This window comes from Zootoca vivipara, chromosome 5 (assembly GCF_963506605.1).
Source record: "Zootoca vivipara chromosome 5, rZooViv1.1, whole genome shotgun sequence".
Lineage (NCBI taxonomy): Eukaryota > Metazoa > Chordata > Lepidosauria > Squamata > Lacertidae > Zootoca > Zootoca vivipara.
Genome location: NC_083280.1, coordinates 86,600,867 through 86,623,854, shown reverse-complemented (window position 1 = coordinate 86,623,854; position 22,988 = coordinate 86,600,867). Strand labels below are relative to the sequence as shown.

General features: G+C 47.5%; 1 protein-coding gene across 1 annotated transcript in view; it reads left to right on the top strand.

The window, feature by feature from the left end:
- Positions 1-22,988, top strand: part of PSD (pleckstrin and Sec7 domain containing) — a 79,812-nt gene that overhangs the window by 32,892 nt on the left and 23,932 nt on the right. Inside the window, exons 9-10 of the mRNA XM_060275075.1 lie at positions 374-463; positions 20,226-20,269. Of these exons, the coding sequence (XP_060131058.1) occupies positions 374-463; positions 20,226-20,269 (134 nt within the window). The remainder of the gene's footprint in view (positions 1-373; positions 464-20,225; positions 20,270-22,988) is intronic.

The following is a 22,988-nucleotide window of genomic DNA, read 5'->3' as shown; positions in this document are numbered from 1 at the left end:
ACCTTAGGGATGGAGATTGTGTTAAGCAACCGTGGCTAAAAGCCATTATTCGACACCTATCCTCCATTACATTGCCTAAGCATTTTTATTTTATAATGTCATACAACCCAGCACCTATCACCATATCTTCTGGCATCAAACTCTTAACCCAGGCATCCCCAACCTTTGGGCCCTCCAGATGTTTTGGCCTACAACTCCCATGATCCCTAGCTAACAGGACCAGTGGTCAGGGATTATGGGAATTGTAGTCCAAAACATCTGGAGGGCCCAAAGGTTGGGGGTGCCTGCTCTTAACCTAATAAATCCGACTTCATGGCTTCTGCTTCTCATGGCTCTGTTACTCTTTACTCCTTCCCCCTTTCCTCCTCAACAGAACATTGGGAAGCGGATGTCCTGCTTGGATTTCATTGGGAACCTGGAAGGACTCAACGAAGGCAGTGACTTCCCCCGGGAACTGCTCAAGGTAAATCCAGTTAAGAGCTCTTCTTGCACAGGGCAAGGAGAGGCTGTGGCATCTGTCTGTATAGCATTATTTCTGGGACAGTTGCCCAGGCCTGACAAGTCCACTAGGGGCTTTCCTACTCCTCCATCCAAGAAAGGCCATTTGAATAGGAAAAAGTGGCACCATTGTCCTGGCCTGCACCGTTTTCAAACAGAGGCTTTCTGAAGCCAGGACGTTTATTCTGAGATATGGCTATGAGATTGCTGCGCTTGGTGGCCCTCTGTGAATTTCCCACCGGGGGGGGTGGTGCTGTTGGTGGTTGAAGAAGAAGTTACAGGGGCCACCAGCTCACAAAGTTTGTAAAGAGGGGTGCTCTTTCAAGTTGCGTAAAGGTAAAGGGACCCCTGACCATTAGGTTCAGTCGCGGACGACTCTGGGGTTGTGGCACTCATCTCGCTTTACTGGCCAAGGGAGCCAGCATACAGCTTCCAGGTCATGTGGCCAGCATTACTAAGCCGCTTCTGGTGAACCAGAGCAGCACATGGAAATGCCGTTTACCTTCCCGCCATCTACTTATCTACTTGCACTTTGACGTGCTTTCGAACTGGTAGGTTGGCAGGAGCAGGGACTGAGCAATGGGAGATCACCCCGTCACAGGGATTCGAACCGCTGACCTTCTGATCGGCAAGCCCTAGGCTCTGTGGTTTAATCCACAGCGCCACCCGCTGTGCTTAGCCATTCATAAACAGACTGCTTGGGGACTGAGCTAACCAGGGGTGGCAAATAGATAAAGAACAGGGGTAAGGCAGAGGTACAGAGAGCTCTGCTGGTCCTGACTCAGCCACCCTAAAGCCCAAGGGCAGCTCTGTTCAGAGACTCCACCTGCTGTCACAAAGTTGGGCTGCCCTTAAAACTGGGTGAAGCAATCAGGAAACAGATGAAGAAATGCATTTTTGCAATGTCTGAAAATTTACACCCAAACACCTTTTAGAAGATCTTGGAGGGTGAGGGGAGGTCTTTGCAATATGTGGTTCAAATGTCACATTTCAAATATGTATTTCTTCTTCTTCTGAGATTTCCTGGCCACTTTCCTATCAACTTACTCAACATAGAATACAGTAGGGGGAAATATAGTGTCAGACATATTTTGCTGAAACGGGAGTTCTCCAGACTCCTCCGGTGGCTAACCTGACCCTGACCCTGACCCTGACCCTGACCCTGACCCTAACCCTAACCCTCTAATAAGTAGCGCTACAACATTTATCCAATTAACTTGCTTTGGAGCAATTAAAAGGTGACTCTTTCAAAGGGCATTTGTTAATTATTTTTAATACAAGAATGTACAGTAACTATGAGTGGCAGGTACCATCTTAGAGTGGAACTAGACCAGGCATCCCCAACCTCGGCCCTCCAGATGTTTTGGGACTACAATTCCCATAATCCCTGACCACTGGTCCTGTTGGCTAGGGATGATGGGAGTTGTAGCCCCAAGCCATCTGGAGGGCTGAGTTTGGGGGTGCCTGAACTAGACCTTATGGGGGGAACCCCCTCCGACCTCATTTCCTTCATATCACTAATCTAAGATCTGAGGAAGGGAAGCATTTGAAGAGGAGAATCAAGAGACAAGAAGGGATACTAACTACCACCCCGAACAGCTGGGCTCCTAAAGTCGGGGGGGGGTGCTTCTGGGAAGAATACAGCCTGTGGAGGCTTTTACAGAGGGCAACTGGTGACAATGTTAGCCGCCCTCCTAGATACACCTATTTGCTAAAATAGTACCTACCGTAGTTTCACTTCTGGGGGGGGGGAAACAATCCCTCCTATCTCATGCAGAAAGGAATGCTTTTGTAAGGCGGTTCTTATTGTGACATGTTCGTGCATCATCCAAAACAAAATGAGATTACTACTATTAATGAACACTTATAAAGACACACACACCCCAACATTTTCTAAGAGCTATACAGCATCGTAAAACAAGCCAGTTCTGAGCACAGGCTCACAGCCTAATAGAAACGAAGAAAAAAATCAGAGTTATTCAGGAGGGAAGAAGGAAGCACACATTCGGGAACCATTCTCACTGCTATTGCTTCAGTGTGGTTGTATACTGGGGGCGGGAAGGTGTGATTGCCTACAGATCCCGTCTTGCAGCAAGGGCTTGAACAAAGCAAGCATGTCTAAGCCTTTATTCTCCCTTGCACCCGTGTGCTTTCTCTGTTCTTTTCTCTTCGCAAGAAACAGTGTCTCAGTACACACAGTGCAAGTGTCAGAGGACAACCTCTTCTGTTCTGCTTGTTCATCTTTGTGTTGACATCAGTCTCATGGTGCTCCACAGAAGGAAACAGTTTCTTCTTCTCAGTAGCACATCGGTCTTGGAAGCAGTTAAGCAGTTTGTATTCCATATACCAGGCATGTCCAAAGTCCATTTTGGGGGCCTAATCCAGCCCGCCTGTGGCAGTTTATTTCCTGGGTAAAATCCAAAAAAAAATCCCTCAACAACTTCAATCCTAAAAAAAAAAGCTTGGCCCTTTGGTCACCCTCACGGCCCTTCACTTCATCAAATCTGGCCCTCTTTGAAAAAAGTTTGGACACCACTGCCAACAGATCTGCTGCTATGTGCTTTCTGCGGGACCCATGCCTCAGTTTCCCCACTTAATTCTGCAAGGACCCGTCCCCGTAAGGGATGTCCTGAACACACACAGTTCGGAGCTTGGGGTGGAATGCATGGTTCTCTTCCCCCTCCCCATTTTATCCACACAACAGCCCTGTGAAGCAGGGTAGGCTGAGAGATTTGGTATTTGCCCCATGGTCACCCAGTGAGATGTTGAGCAACCAGCCATTTCTGCCAAGGATGTTGGTGGGTGGGTGGGAGAGCTTTGCACCTCTCCCTTCTGCCAGGCAGAGGTCCTGGAGCAGGCTAGACATCTCTTAAAGGTTTGCTGGCTTAGCGATGCAGGCCTGCAATGGCTTCCTGCTCAGATCTCCTGCTACTCATGCACGGACTGATACAATTTGTGCAAACAGCCAGTTAGCAAGGGGCTTCATCTGCCCTTGGCAAGCAAGGAATCAGAGCATCACAGGCATGATTCAGGCGTCTGAGTAGAAGCCTGAAATTCTTCCATCATCACTATTTCCACAATTAGAGCAGCGAAGAGGACCCCCGCCCCTGCACTCCCACACGTACCAAGACAGTGGGTACGGTCACTGACCTTCTCGGCATCAGCTAAATGGTGTTCTTAGACAGTGAGGCTAAGTAAATTAGAGTAGCTTCTGATTCATAGTTCAATAGTGCTTCAAGGATGTAGGAACACAAGGTCTCTCTCAGCTGCTGGTCAGAGCCTCTGCCTAAGAGCGATCCCCTCTGCCAGGATATTTCTTCGCCCCATATGCTGGGGCGTATGGAGTGTTAGGGGAGTGGTAGTACTTCTGCTGGGAGATACGTTGTGCTCCTTCTGGGGTTGTTTGTCCACCCTTTTGGCCCCCACCCTGTAAGCAGCTCTCACCTGTGGCTCCTAGAAGCTGTCGGTAGGCGACAGCGGCCACACCCTGCCAACTTGGTCTCACAACCGTGGGCGCCCGGGACCACGAGTGCCGTGCAGCGTGCATGGCCCTGGCACCAAAATTTGTGGGTGCTCGGCCTCTTCTTGGCAAATTTTGTGGGTGCTTTGGCACCCAGGGCGTTGGCACCTGTGCCCTGGAAAGTGGCTTCAACTGGCCAACAAACCAGATGAAGGTATCTCGAACCTTCAGCGAGTTAGGGACTTGTGAAGACAGGCTGTGGTGGATTGAGCAGACGAGACCAAGAGTGGGTCTAACAGTCAAGAAGGTGGTTTCTGCATGTGCTGTAGAGGGAAGTGGGAGGCAGAAGGGGCTCATCCACCTGGGAAGGTTGCCCATCTAGGAGAAGGAAAACTCTGATCCTAAACCTCTGCTGCCTCGCGGGATATCTCCTGGAGAAGAAAAGGCTCAGGAGCAAACCCTACACAAATCCAGAGTAAAATACAGTGGTGCCTCGCTAGACGAAATTAATTCGTTCCACGGGTCTTTTCTTATAGCGAAAAATTCGTCTAGCGAATCCCATTGAATTTTTTTTTGAAATTTTTTTTGCCCATAGGAACGCATTAATTGAATTTCAATGCATTCCTATGGGAAACCGTGATTTGCTAGGCGAATTTTTCGTAAAACGCATTCGTCTAGCGAGGCAACCTCCGCTCGAAAAATCCTTTCGTTAAGCGGAAATTTCGTTAAGCAGGGCATTTGTTAAGCGAGGCACCACTGTACCTAAGACAGTTGGACGGTGCTTTGTACGCCTCCTTCCAGCAGCTCCTGCCATCAAGGTGGTGACAAACGTATTACTCTGCTTTCGTTTGGACCACATCAGCGCAGCCGAGAGAGCAGGGGTCTTGTCATCCGGGCAGCCCAGCACCTCCATACACACTTTGGCGCTGCTAGCGTAGGGGTTTGACTTCATCCATTGTCTCTTGAGACAGACAGATGCCAACAACCATTTGTTCATAGATTTGGACACATCCTTCGAAAGATTTTTTTATTTTTAGAATTAGGAAGAAAATATAAGCAGAGATAGTGACGCATTGTTGTGGGCGACCCTGCAGCTGCCTTTTTGAAGTGCTACTCCGGGGCTTCTGCCCTTTAGTGACACAGCAGTGCAAGTCCTTCCCATTGACAGACTTTTTTCTTTAAAAAGAAGAATGCAACTCCTAAAAACTGTTCCAATCTTGTGCAACTGGGCATGGGCAGTTGCAGTTGCGCAGCTTTTTCACCAGTGATGCTCTGGGCAATGTTTTGGGTGAGGGCCCATTGCTACCTGAGCTCTGGGGAAGCAGGAGTACCTTTGGAAGGACGGCATCTCAGTTCTGAAGAATTATCACTGAAACTAATCTTTTGAAAAGACATTCACTTTCAAATCACCTGATATCCCTGGTGTTCCCAAACACCCAGATTCACTCACTGGATTCAGAAAAGCAGTTTCTCTGCTGCTTCTTTAAACCGTTTTTTTTCCTTCCCCACCTTTGGGCCCCAAATGAGAGTCACAGCCCAAGCCAAGGTGTTGAGTGGACCTATGTTTGCCTAGAACAGGCATCCCCAAACTTAGGCCCTCCAGATGTTTTGGACTACAATTCCCATCATCCCTGACCACTGGTCCTGTTAGCTAGGGATCATGGGAGTTGTAGGCGAAAACATCTGGAGGGCCGCAGTTTGGGGATGCCTGGTCTAGAACTTCCTTCTGTGGATAAGTTATACTAAATGATATATGTTGGGTGGGATCGATTTTAACCCCATGTAAGACTTCACTCTGTATATTGCATCTTCCGGGAGTGTTTTGGCCTGCTGCGATGCATCCTTGAAATTTGACCATCCCTGTTTGTGCCTTACCTGTCATCATGGAATGCAGCTTGGTTTTCTTGCTCTGCTCACATCAAGTGACCTTTCCTGCAGGTGCCAAGAACTTGGCATACAAAAGTTTTTGGATCCTCCAGATTCTGTCCACACACTACTGGGTCCACTGCAGTTCAGACTCGCTTCAGGAAGCATTACCGTTTGAAGGGCACATGACTTTGGTGCTTTTTCCATGTTTTGTTTTATTTATGTATTGCATTTCTCTTCCAAGGATCTCAAGGTAGCATGCATGATTCTCCTCCTCCTCCCCATTTCATCCTCACAACCAGTGCTATTTTTCTGGAAAAAGAGATGCTGGAACTCACCATGAACTCACCCTTGTTCTCTTATAATGGCCCAAGCTCACCCAGTGAGCTTCATGGTCGAGTGGGGAATCGACCCTGCTCTCCCAAGGCCCTAGTCCAACACTCTAACCCAGCCATCCCCAAACTTCGGCCCTCCAGATGTTTTGGACTACAATTCCCATCATCCCTGACCACTGGTCCTGTTAGCTAGGGATCATGGGAGTTGTAAGCCAAAACAACTGGAGGGCCGCAGTTTGGGGGTGCCTGCTCTAACCATTGCACCACACTGGCCCTTGCAAGCACTTCCTCCTCCCATCCTTCCAGCAGAGGGATGGGGAACACCTGGCCCAGGAGCGAAATGCTTCTCTCCAGGTCACCCCTATTTGGGATCTATCTCTCCAGGCCACACACACACCAACCACACACCTCACTGGCCTAGCGCTGTCCTTGAACCCTGATCGCGCTTTTTGTTTGCCTGGATGGAGGAGAGAGAGGGGTGGGTGAGTGTGTGTATAGAAAAGGCAAAATCCACACCTGTCACATTGCCCACTGTTGCTTCTTGCCTCCCCGCTATCGGCATGTGGAAGGTAGCTCAGAAGGGAATGCAGACCTAGGGTTGAAAATTACTCTGCATTCCTCTGCTAGCATACATTTGCACCAGGACCAGTGTACATGCTGCAGGAAAATGCACTGGGTGCCATCAAAACATGTCTCACCAGTAGAGCATAGCTTGGGGGGGGGGAGAGATGTGATCATCCAAGTTAGCATTTTCTCAGTCTATTGAGCAGGAGCCAGCGTTGCAGAACAGGAACACACTAATATGACAACGTCACACACAGCCCAGGCTTTTGATTCAACATTACTGGAGAGGTGTGGATCAGCGATGCCCACACATCTCTCTTTAACATCTCACTCGGGCTTCAGATCTCTTGTTCCTTCAGATCTCTGCACTAAAAAGAACAGCTTTTCCTAAACCAAATAGAAGATGTTAGCAGCTTTTCATCTGCGCCATGGCTTCCTGTATGAGCTGGAGATGCTTGGCTCTTGCAAGCACCTAATCGATGCACGCTGGCAGACATGGGGTGTTCAAGTTCCAGTGGCAAAATGCAATTTTCTTCCTGTCCTGTAAGATATGCTAAATCTGTAACCTTGGGGTGTTGTATGGAACAATGCAATGCAACATCTCAGGTACAACTTAGTTGAAACTGTTACGTTCCACTTTCATGACCACCCCCCAACCACCCCACTTTTTTGTGTCTGCATTTCACTGCTCCTTGAAATTTTATCTATTTTTCAAACAATTTCTCGATAATATAAAGAAATATGCATAAGTCCACAAGGCTGGCTTTTAGAACTTTGCAGCGCTGTGAAAACCTTGAGTTAGTCCACCAACTAAGACATTTAAATGTCTTAGTTTAAATGACCTTCATCATTCCTTAATTTGCAATTCCATTTTCTCAGTGTCTCCCTGACCAAACTGAGCTTTGTCAATGTCTGTTTATTTATACAGTCTCAGTTAGCAATGGATAAAATTTCATTCCCCAAGGCAACCTGAATTCTACCCCACCCCACTGAGTCATTAACTCATCCCCCTATCTACTCAGCCCTTTCCCCCACCCTACTTATACCCTAATAATTCCTACCCCAAGCAGCAGAAAGGTCTTCCATTTCCCCCTCTCCTCCTTTTGAAGGACTGCATAGAGATGCACCAAGCCAAAGACCACATTGGAATTTAGTTTACAAGGACTATTGCATTATTTCCCAGAGGCTACTTTGCATCGCTAAGCAAAGCAACAAGAACAACAGATTGGGAAATGGAAGACCTCGCTCAGTTTTCTACCATCAGTTCACGCTGACACATGGAGTAAGTGGGGATTTGAGAGCAGGCTGGCTGGCTGGATTTATTATCCAGTTTGGATTAAAATCTAAGCCAGGGGGGGGGGGAGAGAGAGAGAGAGATGGGAACAGGGTCATTGGGTAATATGGATTTACGATTAACATGAAACATATTAACAGGTAATTAAAACACTAACCAGATACTGCTACTAAGGATTAAACATCACACTGTCACACTGCAAAGCCTGGGTAAATAAAAAAAATGTTTTTTTATTGATGTCTGAAAGCTAGCAGTGAGGGTGACAAGTCTGGCTGTTCTGGGGGGATCATTCTGAAGTTGGGCTCCACCATGGAGAAGGTCCTCCCATTTGTCCCCTCTCCCCAAATCCTGCTGTTGACTGCAAACAGCCTCGCCTTCCCCCACCAATTTTATGCATCAAATTGGCTGGTATCGGAGGAGGAGGCACTCCAGCAGATATATTTGGCTGCCAAGCAGTTTAGGCCTTTCGGTAAACTAGTTTCCCAAACTTAGGTCTCCATCTGCTTTTGGACTACAATTCCCATCATCCCTAGCTAGGAGGGAAACTAGGACTAAAACTCCCATCACGCCTAGCTAGCAGGGAAGCTAGGACTACCTTAGGATGCAGTAAACTATTAGTAACAACTTGGAACTGGGCTCAGAGCTTTGGGACCAGTGTTCCATGGAATGAGGATTCCATCAGGCTTCCACATTTAATAAACTATGTAGTAAACTATTAGTAATTTAATAAACCACATTTAATAAACCGGCAGCTGCATTCTGCACCACCCACAGTTTCTGCACCATTTCCACCGCAATTCACATGACTGGGGTATGGGTGTCTTACAAAGAGTATAAAGGCTCTTCCTAACCTTAAACTTGTTTAAGTTGCTCATAAAAGCTCAGGAACGATGCAGGCATAGTGTTTCCAAGGCTCAGGCACTGTGGTCTAGCCCAGGGACTGCATGTTCCCTGGAGCCTTAAACCTTTGAGGCATTTGCACAGCTGTGTTAGCCAGAACTTGGATAAAAAGCAGAGACATGCTACTACTTTGCTTGGCTGTTTTCCCCTCCACATTGTCTATACTGTACAAAATAATTATAATACAAAAGTCACCTCCCACAAAAAATTCAGCTGGGATAGTTTTCTTTAAAGTGTTGTGGCAGAATCCTGGCTGTGTCTTCAATTGGGTCTGATTGCAGTGTGTGGTAGCTCAGAGCTTCTGAAATCCCTTGCAATGGCCCCAGCTGAACTGAGTATTGTTTATTTTAATTTATATCCCAGCTTTGCTCCAAGTTGCTCAAGGGGGTTCTCTACTCCCCATTTTATCCTCACAGCTACCCTGTGAGGTAGGTTAGGCTGAGAGACCGTAACTGGCACAAGGTTACCCAGTGAGCAAGGATTCGATTTTAAGTTCAGCTGCCATTCTAGATGGCAAATGCTGACAAGTTTATCAGGAGTTGGCTTATTGGAAACAAATGGAAGAAGCAAATGAAACGAGTGCCTCGGGAAGGGTGGGTACCATTTTCCTTGTTGTACCTCCCTTTTTGTCTTGTTTCAGGCAAGAGTTTCTTGCTTTACCCGTCCACTGTACCAGCTAAAATGCAAGGGTAAGGGCAATTCATAGCTCTGCCATTTTGTGAAATTTCCCCTCCACTTTTGCCACCTTTCGGGGTGCACTTCTGCCCCAAACATTGAAATGTGCAACACCTGTTTGCTCGCTTCGTTTTTTGTTTTTAAAAGCTATAATGTGCCATAGCAGCCAATTGCTAGGGGCTGAGGTCACTTGCCCCCCCCCAATAAAATATTTGAAGGGGCTGCCCTCCCCCAAGTTGATAGGCATTGCCATTCAAATGGTGTGTGTGCACGGCATCATGTGATCGGTTATGCAGGGTAGGGCTTATCTACCCCCCCCCCATTTTATTCAAGTTGGCACCCGTGGCCTATAGCAAGCATTCTTGGCCCGGACTGTCCCCAAACCCTGTAAGACAAGGGTCTGCCTTGCAGGGAAGGCGCTGTGCTGCCGCAAGCCCCGCGCTGCAACAAGGCAGGCCCGAAACTAGGATTTCTTTCACCCAGTTTGGCACCCGCCTCCGCACATAATTGCACACACAGGCAGCGGTTGGGAGCCTCCATGGCGCCCCTGTGGAGGCTGCACCCGGGGCAAAAAAAACCTGTCTAGCTCCACCACCACCACCTATGGCTTAGCAACAAGGTGGTCATTTGGCGAATGGGCCCCCTTTCTCCCCGCGGCGCACGCCTTTTCTCTCGGCATTGCGCTCGCTTCTCCGTCTTCCAAGCGCGACTCTGGAGGTCGCACGTGTAGCAGCGGCGCCGCCGCCGCCCTCCCCCTTTCCGATCGCAGTCCCCACCCCTCCCCTTCCTCCCTCCCTCTCTTCTCCCCCTCCCCTGCGTTCCGGCAGCCTCCTCGGCGCGCCGCTCGCCTGGCTGCTCAGCGCTCCCTGCCCGCCGTTGGCCGCTGCGGAGAGGGCGAGACAGGAGCCGGGAGACGCTCGCCAGCCCTTGCGCGGAGCCGGGCCCCAATTCCCTGCGCTAGGGCGGAGGCTCCGCCGCCGCCTTCAAGCCCGCGGAGCCCCGAGCCGAGGCTCTCGGCCAGGCAGCCGGCCTGCCGGAGCCGCGCACCTGCCGCGATGATCGGCGTGAACAGCATCAACAGCAGCGGCAGCGCCGGGCGCCTCCGCTCGCGCTCCATGTGCTCGGTGCGCTACGGGCGCAACTGCCGCGGCATGGAGACCTTCTGCTACGGCTGGCCGCAGCGCTCGCGCACCCTCAAGCCCGTGCTCTACACCGACCTGGTGGTCAGCCGCCTGCAGAGCCGCAGGAAGAAGAAGCAGCCGGTAAGGGGTCGAGGCGGCGCGGGCTGGGGTGGGCAACGGGGAAAAGGAGGCGGCCCACCGCCGAAGGGAGCCTCTCCCCGGGTACTGCCGTCGTAGAAGGGAAAAAGCCGGAGCGTGGCGCGCGTCTGCGACACCGCCGGCCTCGCTTCTCCGCTCCACGCGCTCCTGCCCAGCCATAGGAGCCAACTCGTAGGGGCTGAGGTCCCTTTCCCCACCCCTTCCAGTGAAATATTCATAGGAGCCAACTCCTAGGAGCACAAGGCCCTTCGGGGCCCCCAATAAAATAGTTGAACCAAAAAAAAAATTATTGGGATTGCCATTCAAATGTTGTGCGTGCAGGACATCTTGTGATTGATTATGCAGGGCGGGGCTTACTCTCCTCCCCCCCCCCAATATTCAAGTTGGCATCCCTGCACACCCAGCAACGCCCAGGCGGAGGGAGCTTGGCTGCCCCTGCTCTCTCTCTTGCGCACACGATTGGGGCCGCGTGGCACCTGCGGCTTCCTCCCCACAGGTGTAAACGGGCACGAGTTGAAAGCAGAGCAGGGAGGGCCCCCCTGCTTTTCCCCCTTGTCGCGTGTCCAATTGCAGACTCGCGGCTGCACCTTACGCACGTTTAGTTAGAAATGCAGCGGGCAGGTGCGCAGAGGATAGCAGCTTCTGTCGCCCCTACCGCCCCCGTCGCCCATACAGTCTTGAATCCTGAGAGTCAGAGTAGGCATGTCATGTGGCAAACCCACGCAGAGCCCTGGGTAGCTCCCATCGACACCCACACCTCTGGGTGCACGCCTTCGGATACATTTGTTCCGCGCAGGGCGATGGGCAGGGCGGCCTGATTCAAATCGTGCTGACGTAAATTGTCCTTTTCAATCAGTGGGTTTTGTTTTTTTCTTCAAGTTTCTCATTTCGCAGCTCCTACGTTTGCTGAAGGAGAAATTCCTGAACACTGCTAACTGGTTGCCTTAAGATATGGAAAAATTAGTTTGCAGCTAATTAAGATGTTGGTTCTACCAGGAAGCATCGTGCAAAACCTCTGTAGTCTCTTTGTACATTTTGTCCTTTGATCAATGGGGCTGGGGAAAGGGAGATTTGAAAATGAAAGGGTTTCTGTTTTGTTCTCTGCTGGGCTAAGGTTCATAATTCATTGTAGTGTAGGGTAGGTAGCAGCACTGTGGCAGGAGAAACGGGGTCCACGGGGCTGCCTAGGAACTTGAAATTTGTGTGCAGAGTCTGCCTCTGGGTGATGCATTATTGGGGATTGGGCTGGACTTGGGAAGCTCTCCTTGCTGCCCTGCCAAGAGGGAGAGAAAGAAGGCGGCAGAGGAATTAGGTGGAGAAGTGGCACCTGCTCCTCCAAGGATAAGCAGCCCTAGCTTTTCGGGGGGGTGGGGCAGGTGAGAGCCCTTGTAGGCAGCAGCAACCACCCCTTGTCCTGTCCTTGCTGCCTAGAGAAAATAAGCTGAGCAATTGTACAGAGTTAGCAGCTGCCTTCCTCTGGCTCGGTCTCCCTCTGGGTGGCCCAGCGAGAGGAATTGGGCTGGCTGGCTGAATCCCTACTGCTGCAGCACCCAGAAAGGGAACCTGGACCAGCAAATAGGAGATGTCTTCCCTTTGCATGCTCAGCCCTCTACGCTGCAGAGAGAGAGAGAGAGAGAAAGAGAGCAGATAGCAGTGGCTACTTGCACATTCTTTCCAGCTTAGGTACTCCATATTGCAGTTGCTTAAAAGAGGAGAAGGCAGGAGCTGCTGCTGCTGCTGCCCCCTTCTTTTTGCTTCCCACCACAGTTCAGCTCAGAGGGAGAGAGCTGCAAGACAGTCAGAGTGGTGTAGTGGTTTGAGTGTCGGACTAGGACCTGGGAGATCAGGGTTCAAATCCCCACTTGTCTTGGGCCAGTCACTGCCTCGCTCTCAGCCTAACCTACCTTACAGGGTTGTTTGGGGGGATTAAATGAGGAGCGGGTGAATGACATGCTGGACCTTGAGCTCCTTGGAGAAAAAAGGTGACTTATAGGGCACAAAACAAAACAAACATGAAGGAGGGTTTATGGGGAGGTTCATGACTTTGTTGGGGGGCGCCCTTTGCTCCCTCCTGCTTTTTCTAGACTCTGCTGGGAGGTTGGGATATGCTGTTTGGTCAGCTGTCTAACTCAACAGCTGAGCGCAGAGCTGCCTGTCTTCAAAATAAAAGTGGCCATCACAAGTTTTCTTTCTTTCCTGCTTCAGAGCTGCTTTGGGCCACAATATTTTTATGAAGAGATGAAGCACTATTTGATGAGTTTTCCACTCATCTTTATGGTCCAGTTAGTTAGGGATTTGGATTTCTTTATTTTATCTGTGTGTGTGCGTGCGTGCGTGCGTGCGTGTTCAATTCTGTTCATACAAGGGAATAGGGGGTGTATTTTGAGGGGGTGGGACAGGGAAGGAAAGCAAGCCTAATGGCACAAGCCAGTTACGCCTCAGCTCCCCCATCCATATGAAAGTGTGCAGCAGTTGGCAGTTCGGGTGCTCTCCGTCACTCAGCTGACGCGCACAGAGATTTTTGGCACCCGTTGCTTCCAGGCAGAAGCTGCGGCCGCCCCCTCCCAGTATGTTTGCCAGCATGCAGCAGCTCTTGGCACCCAACACTCAGCGGCAGCTATTGAGGATTTGCGTGGAATGACGGCTAGTGTGTTCACTTCTCAGCTATGTATGTATGTATGTATGTATGTACACATACACACAGAGAGGCATGGGGGGGGACCTTTTTCAGACAGAGGACCCATGTCCCTCTTGGACAATCTTTGAGGTGGAAGGGACCATGCCAATGGTGGGCAGGACCAAAGCCAGAAGTGGATGGAACAGTAAAAATGCACCTCTGTTGAGCAGGCTAGTTTCTACACAAGCCCCTTCTCCAACTTCCATCCAGGCAAGAGACACCATCAGAGTTTGGGGACACATTCCAGCCTGGAAGAAGCCCTCAAGGGTGGCATCATACAGGGCCTGTGAAGGGCGTGGCCTAGGGGATGGGTGTGGCCAAGGATCACCCAAGGACCAGGTAGGGCAGTTAAGCTGCTAATTCACCTGAAGGCGTGGCCATTTGGAGAGCCTTCTAATTTGCAATTACAGTTGTACCTTGGTTGTTGAACGGAATCCATTCCGGAAGTCCATTCGACTTCGGAAAACGTTTGACAACCAAGGCGCGGCTTCCGATTGGCTGCAGGAGCTTCCTGCACGTAATCGGAAACTGCAGAAGCTGCTTCCAAAGAACGTTTGCAAACCGGAACACTCACTTCTGGGTTTGCAGCTGTCCGGAGCCAAAACGTTCAACTCCCAAGGCATTCAGTTTCCAAGGTACAAGTGTAAGTGATTCAATGAAATGTGTGACCCAGCCATCCCTTGTAGGTGCAAGGGACTTTCTGGAGGAAGAGCAGGAAGGGCTAATTAGTTCCCTTAAGGGTGTTCTCCTCCTCCCTGTCTCTCCTGGTCATTCCCCCCATCCACAGTTCAGTGAGTGGAAGTATATAGGACAATGCAGATTCTGGGACAAGCAGGGAGAAAAGCGTAAGCAAAAGAACCACAGCTGCTGATGTGGGCCTGATTCAGAGAGCTCCAGCTCTTTGCTAACACATCCACAACATTAGAGTTATCTTTCCCCCTTGCAGGCAAACCTCGGGTTCCCCCCACCCCACCCCACCCCACATAATCACACAGAGGCCATTACTTGAGAGGTGAGGAATGCAATTACCCCTAACTTGGTGGATTGATTGAGATGTTCAGCTTCCATTTTCTTCTGCAAATCATTCTCCCCAGGGTGAGGGAGACAGGTGAATTATCTGGTGAGAAAGGCTATCTTTTTGATTTTGCTTTACTCGCTTGTTCAGCCAAATATTTGCCTTGCCTTGCTTTTGAAAGCTGCTCGCATCCTGTCTGCACAGCCTGCCGATGGGTCGCAGATGTTTCCTCTATGCCAGGAGTGGCTAACCTCAGGGCTTCCAGATGTTGTGGAACTCCTGCTTCCAGTATGGCCACTGGTCAGGGGTGAAAGGACTTAGATTACATAGAATCATAGAATTGCAATGCAGGAATCCTGTCCCCAGCCATCCCTGGGTGGGCTCGAACCACCAACCTTCTGATTAGCAGCCAGGTGCATTAACCCACTGCACCATGAGGCTTCCAGCACCTGGAGGGCAACAGGTTTCCCATACCTGTTCTAAACCAAGACCTTCAGAACAGTTTATCTCTTTCCCTGAGGTTTTTGAAATTGCCTGCCCCAGCTGAGGAAGAACATTTTTTGGTGTGGCCGCCAAGTTCTGCGCTCTTCCAGAGACGCCTGTGACCTTCTTAAAGTCTCTCCCATCAATATAGCTGTGGCTGCTTTAGTTTTTGACGTCTGCCTGCCCAGAGCTAATGAAGAGCTTTTAACTAACTCAGGTGGGAAGAAAAATGAAGCTGTTTTTTCTTACGGTTCATAAAGCCTCATCCTGGGCAGCTATATAATTGCTTCTATTTTTGACGGCGCATTTCATCTCCCTGGGGCAGAATGGTGCATTGGCTGAAATTATTCAAGGTTTCAAATATGAGGCGGAAAGGATCCATGAATTTAACGATGGTAGTCGGTTTTGTGAGTGGTTTCAGCTCAAAGTGCAAGAGGTTCACATAACATAACAGCAGTGTTCGAAATTAGCCAGGTGCATTTTGCACCTCGCTATCGATCACCTGAGACCAAGTGATGATGCCTGGCTGCCAGGATGGTGCCCGACATTTCCACCATCTGGAGGGGCATGCCTGGGGAGGTGCATTGGATCGGGACAGTTCCCACACACTAATATACCCCACCCTGTAGAATTCTATCAGTTATATTTCATCTGCACAATCAGAATGAATTCCAGGAACCAAAATGCTTTTTCTGTGCAGCGAACAGCGTTATAGTTAATTGTTGTCACTTGTCTTCACTTACCCCACCCATCTGCCCTGCTCACAGTTGTGAAGAATATTCTTATGTTATGAATGGTTCATGTCACCTTTAAGAAAATAGGTCGGAATAGGTCAATAGATATGTGGACTGTCCCTGGATCAAGTGACTTTTCTTCCTTAAGTTCTAGCTCAAGGCTGTCATCTGAACTAGCCAGCTGTTTACCTGAGAATCAATCACAGTCACTCCCATCATTGGAAAAATAAGACTTTAGAGCCGTTTTGCCCAAAAATGGCAACGAGACTTTCAATTTCGGCAATTGTAACCTTGGTTTAAGCAGCCATTTGGCGCCTACCGGCTTAGCTTAGCATAGCAGATGTAACCTATGGTTGAGCATTCCAGCTCTGATTTAGTTTCCCCCTTGGAAATGGAGTTGTAGCCCAGGGAAGGCCCTAGCCTAGCTGCAGAGCTCATGTTATGTATGCAGGCAAAAGGACCCTATTTTAGTCCCTGGCATCTATTTCAGGCTTGAAAAGACCCCTGCCTGAAACCGTAGAAAGTTGCTGTTTAGTGTCAATGATACCAGGCTAGACGAACCAGTGGTCTAACTCTTGTATAAAACAGTTTCCTAGGGTCCTTTCTACCTGGCAAATCCCTTAAATGTGTCTTGGTGAAAACTGAAGACTTAAAAGGAAGCCACATGCCCTCCACACTTAAGAAAGGATAATACAGTGAATAGATTTGGTTCCTTTTGACCCTACAGCAAGCATGACCAAACTTGGCCCTCCAGTTATTTTGGGACTACAGTTCCCATCATCCCTGACCACTGGTCCTGTTAGCTAGAGTTGATGGGAGTTGTAGCCCCAAAGCAGCTGGAGGACCAAGTTTGGCCATGCCTGCCCTACAGTGTGTTCCCAAACTTTGATCTCCAGCTGTTTTTGGACTACAACTCCCATCATCCCTAGCTAGCAAGAGTCAGGGATGATATGAATTGTAGGGAAGGGTCAGGCATCTATTCTCAGACCTTCTGCTCTTGTTTTCCTTGGAGATATAAAAGCAGGCTTTTATTCAGCATGTGTGGATAGAAAGTGTTGAGTTGACTTGTAAGAGGTGTGTGGCATTTTGGCATACTTCTGTTAAAAGGCTGGTCTTGTCTTAAACCATTTTTAAAAGACTCACTTAATATAACTGAAATTCTAAAAGCATATATTTTTAAAAGTTTGCTTTTTTATATACGTTGGGGAATAACCCCACCTCCTTAAAAAAAAAACCTACATTATTTGAGGGTAAGGCCTGCAGGTGTCTACATTTTACTTATCACCAACCTTACACAAGCTGCTCCATGGTTGCTGCTCTCTCAGACAGACTTCTGTTCAGAATAAACATACAGGCTACTTAATATTACTATAATTATTATTTTATTCTATTTATTCATCACTCCCCCCCAAAAAAAGGTGAAGCTCAAAGCAGCTTACCAAAATGAACATTAGAAACAAATATAAAAAGGCACAAAGATGGGGAAATGCAGCCTTACCCACTATAGAAGACTGACTGATAAAACTATTGGACTTGGCTGAGATAGCAAAGTTAACATGCTTAATTAAAGAAAATTAGAGAAAACGCCATTACAGACATTGGTTAAGGATTAGAAATTTCTTACGGACCTTTTGAGTGAAAGAGAAAATGAACTTGTAGTAGCTGGATTTGAAGATGGGGAAAAATACTGGTTTATAGAAAGAATGGTTGGATCTTACAGAGTGAATACTGTATCTTTATTCTTCTTTATTCTCACTTTCTCTTTCTTTAGTGTTTTTTTTTCTTGTCCTTTCTCCTTTCTGCATTTGTTGCTTTTTAAGACTAAGTAGCTGTTTTACATCAGTATATTATAAAAAAGATACTTTGTAATGGCTATGTATTGTTTGTATATCTCTGAATAAGTATGGATATCCTAAAATACCAAGTACTGTATATAGAAAACAGATCCCGCTCCACCCCACTCAAAGGTAGGTAGGAAATTAAGGTGCAAAGCCCTGGGTGAATAACAAAATTTTTGCCTGGCACCTAAAAAAAGGGCAATTATGGTGCCAGGTGTGCTGCCCTGGGGAGAGCATTCCATAAATGAGGAGCCACCACAGAGAAGGGCCATTCTTGAGTTGCCACCCTCTGGACCAGGGGTCAGCAAACCTTTTTCAGCGGGGGGCCAGTCCACAGTCCCTTAGACCTAGTGGGGGGCCGGACTATATTTTGGAGAGAGAAAAAATGAACAAATTCCTATGCCCCACAAATAACCCAGAGATGCATTTTAAATAAAAGGACACATTCTACTCATGTAAAAACACGCTGATTCCCGGACCGTTCGCAGGCCAGATTTAGAAGGTGATTGGGCTGGATCTGGTCCCCTGGCCTTAGTTTGCCTACCCGTGCTCTGGACCTCTCTCGGATGGGGCACAGCCACACTTTCTGAACTGTCTTCAAAGGCAGCCCCACCCATAATGCATTTTGGTAGACAAGAAAAGTAAGGATATCCCTGTCCAGATAGGGGCATAGCTGGGCCACCAGCCAAAGCTGATGGAAGGCCCTTCATGCTACCACATAAGCCTCAAGCGCAATATTGGCTCCAGAAGTGCCCCCAAGCTATGTACCTGCACCTTCAGAGGGGATGTATTCCAAGGAGAACAGGCCGTGCCTCATCTGTCCAGCCTAGGACTCCACACACTGACAGAACTTACCTGAATTGAGCTTCAGATATCGGTCTAATACAGGCACCCCCAAACTTCGGCCCTCCAGCTGTTTTGGGACTACAATTCCCATCATCCCTGACCACTGGTTCTGTTAGCTAGGGATCATGGGAGTTGTAGGCCAAAAGCGTCTGGCGGGCCACAGGTTGGGGGTGCCTGGTCTAATACATCCACTGCCTTGGATATTAACAATTTTAAAATGTGGTGTCTCTTGTAACCTTTGGAAACGTTTTTGCTCCCCTTTGAATGAAGCCGAGGAAAGCTTTTCATCACTTGTAGTTTGACATTTGGCAGGGTCCTGGGGGTTTCGAAGCAGTTGAATTGGGAGGCTCGATCCAGCCCACCAGCTGACCAGAGGGCTAGATCCAGCCCCCTAAATGGCACTGGGGACCATCACTTCCAGTCCCATAATTGTCCCCTACAGTGCTTTTGGTGAGCCTGCATAGAATAGATCTACCGTTTTTCCTGTATCTGGTAAAGTAGGTTTTTGGAGTGCATTGTTAGCAATATGCTGATGATATACAGATCTTCTTTTTTTAAAAAAAATGTGACTTCTATAATCGGAGTAAACATTCTTAAGATTTCTCTGTAAGTCTGCAATCTCCCTGTTTATGAGGGTAAACACTATAATTAGCAGCGCGATTATATGTACAAGGACCCTGGAGCAGGGCTGTCTTCTTCTTTTTTAAATATTTTAAATAAACTTTAGTGAATTTTTAAAAACATACACAGAAATAAGGAGCAGGGCTGTCTTAAGCATATGCAACGCCGGGGTGCAAAGATCCGTTCGGTGCCCCCCCCCCCAAGTTGCCCAATCCCAGGCATGCAGGAGGGCGGAGCCATCTGGCTGCCTAAGCATCTCGCTGGCTCGGTCACCCCCGAGCTCACAGCACAGAGCCGCCGGTCGCAGTGCTCCAACCGATGGGCGGGCTCTTCCCCAGACTCAACTCTCTGGCGCCCCTGAGAGCCCGGCACCCGGGTGCCTTGCACCCCTAGCGCCTATGGGTAAGACAGCCCTGCCCTGGAGGAAAGTTTATGTTTTCAGCGAAGCTTACTTTCACGTAAGCATGTGCAGGATTGTGACACTACATTTATGAATTCAATTCCCACTGATTGTGGAGGAGAAATTTTCAGCACTGCTAACCCCTGGAAACAGCCTCTCTGGCTCCCACAGCTTGCTTGCTTCTGTTACTTATCTGTAGCATCATTTTGGATTGCGTATCTTTTATCTGAGCTTCTGTGATTAGGTTGTTTTTTTTAATAACCTCTGGTCTTCCTGGAGGGAGTTGACCTTCCTGATTCCCCACCACCACTTCAGCTCCCTTTTATCTAATCCCTTCTTATCACCGTGTTGCACATTCTGAACAATTTTCACTCCCGTGCATACGAACTGGGCTAGCGTTGCGGTCCTTGTCTCCAAGCACTTGACATCTCAAACGGGGCTGCATCCATTGCTTAATTGCCCTCCCCTCTTATCCTTACTCTAAACAAGAATGATATATGCAAAAAGTCCTGCTAGTGAAGCAGGGACCTCCCCCAAATCCCCTTGGAAGGGTCCGAGGACCCCCAGAACAGTGCGCAGAGGGGGAAGAGAGAGAAATTTGCTCTGTCTGGATTGGAAGCAGAAATGTTGGTTCTGAGGGAGCACTCTCCCTAGCGCCTGGTTGAACTCCACTCATTTTCTCTTTGTAATTACTCGGTTAAAATTCTGACGACACTTGTACTTCTTTTTCTCTCCGCAGGCTTTGTACAGCTCCATCAAGAACGAAAAGCTACAGTGGGCTATGTGAGTACCTCTGCTTATTTTTCCCTTTCTCTAAACAGCCCCTTGTTTTCTCCTCTTCCTTTGAACCCTTGCTGTCATCATTATTTGCTCAATTTGTATCCTGCCCTTCATTCATAGATCTCAGGGCGGTTCACAACATAACATGACAATATAAGGAACACAGAATGCATAATAAAAATTAAGAATGAAAACAAGCCAATAATCTCCCCTCCCACAACACATCTAAAAGGGCATCGGGTGTCAAAAAGCCTGGTTGAAAAGGAACATTTTTGCCTGGTGCCTAAAAGTGTATAATGAAGGCCCGTTCTCGTGTTGCCACCCTCCAGACCTTTTGTGAAGGAGGCACACAAAGGAGGGCCACAGGTGATGGTCGCTGGGTCTGCGAGGCAGTTATTGAGGTATTGTGGTCCTGAGCCGTTTACCTTCAGCATTTATAGCAGGAAAATGGCAAGCTTGTCCTTAGAACGAAGCACATGCAATAAGTATGCTGCAGGTGCGTAACGTCCTGCCTGTATAAATTACAGAAATTGGTATTTGTCTTTCAACGTTCTCGCATATTCACATTGCTCTCCTGCAAAAGACTGGGAGACGAGGAAGGGAAATGGTTTATTGCAGACAGAAGGCTCGCTGCAGTCCCATCACGTTCTTTCCATTGCCTGCACTGTTGCTGCATTCAGATGGCACTTTATTCTGTCAATATTTATTTTAATTTTTTTGCATTTGCATGTGATCTTTTGCACACTATGGAAGGCACTTCCAGAATCTAAATTTACGGCTCATTTCTCTGTTAAGTGTGGTTTTAACGACCATGCCACCCACTACTCGCGTGACAAAATTTGGGGTGGCAAAAGGTTATTTCCTGCTCTGCAAAATTTCACATGCCCTGGTGGTAGCATCAAAAAGCCAGTTTCATAAAGCAAACAGGTACTGCAGTATAAAAGGAAAGTTAGAAATTGGGGCAGAGGTGCTAGCTAGCATTAGAACTAGTAAAACTAAATGCAATAAATGCCCCATCTAAATGCAGCCTGTGCTTTGATAGAAAACACTGATCTATGTTAGACAAGCATAAAGGAGTCAGATTTTTATCTTGTGGACTATTCCTGCAACTCTAAACCACCTAGGCGGGTGCCTAGGGTTTCCTATTACTCGTTTTGGGCCAAACTGAGGTGCCAGGCTGGTGTTTTTGTTGTCGTTAAATGAAAAGTAGCTATAGGAGGCTGCAATCTTAAGCAGGCAATGAGGGGATGGGGAAGAGTTACTCAGTTCTTCTTTTTTCTGTTCAAAATCCCACCCAGCGTCTATTTTTCCCAAAGAGGGAAGAATACAGGTTCCCATATCTTTTTCTCCTCCGGGAGAGAAGTAGCTGGAAAATTACCCCACCCACCAGTTCTCTCTTTAAGATTCCAGCCTTCTGCAGTTGCTTTTTGAGTGTTAAAACTGCACACCACAGTCCTTTTGTGAAATTGTAATCTTGCATATAGGTTTGGTTGGCAATTAGTGTTAGGCCTTCAGAGCGCAAGTGTCTAATTTGTGGTGAATGTTTTGAGAAAGAAGGTTTGCCATTTACAAGAACTTAAGTCAGTTTCCGTCTGGCATCGTTTAAAGTGTAAAGCTGCCACATTGTGTTCTTGGTCACTGTCCTCGGGAGTCCTTTGTTTTTGGTGGGAATCTCCAACTGTTACAATGTAGTAAACTCAGTTTTTTAGGTCTGTGGCTTTAAAATATTGCCCAGATTAAACCAGAATAAAAGGTCATTTAGGCTGACTATACTTTATTTTCTGTTGCTCAGTTCTGTGTTTGTATTCTGTGTTGTGTTTTCTTCTTAAAATGGACATTTATTTACTGGTAATTATTTTGGAAGCATATGGAAAGGCACCAGTTTGGGAAAGGCTGTTCCATAGGATTTATGAGTACTTTAAAGAGTTGGGTAGACTCAGGACTTACATAGAGATGTGAAGGCCTGGGGGGAAAAAACAGAAAAAATGGGGGGGAACCTGTTTTCCCCCCCGGTTTTTCCTGAAGCCTTTTTCCCCCCGAAAAATTGGAAAAATTGAAAAAGAAATAAAAATTAAATACTGTGGAGAGGAAATATGAATAATTGTTACTTCTGGATTTTTAAAATTTGTTTTGTGGAGTTTTTTTGTTCCACGTAAACGAGTAAACAGTTCAGGAGATTATTGCTCCATTTGTTACAAATACAAATAAATATTATTTTAAATGTAAATTCTCTTTGTAATAATTGTTTGGATACACTATATTTTTAATATGCTAGTTGTGATAATTTTATGCCCATTAAAATTGTCCATAGTTATATTTTATGTTACTTTTATATTACCAGAATGACTTTCAATCTGGAAAAGAAAAAAGAAGTGCTAATGTAGCATTTTTTTCCATTTTTCCGAAAATTTCTGTGTCCCCCCCAGAAAAAAACAGAAAAAAACCAGGGGTTTTTCCAAGCTTCAAAATTTCCAGAAATTTTACATCTCTAGACTTACATAATGATTATTTTTATTTTTATTTTTATTATTAGTGCTTAGAATGCCAATGGCGCCCACCTGAGAGGTGCCAGAATTGAGTTCCGGCAAGTTTCAGCTGAAAAAACCCCTGATGATTATTATTAAAAATAAAGATATAATCACATTCTAAACAATCATCTCAATGTGATGTACACTAAAAATAATTGAAGAGAGTTTAAAACTCATAAGCAGCAAATATATTT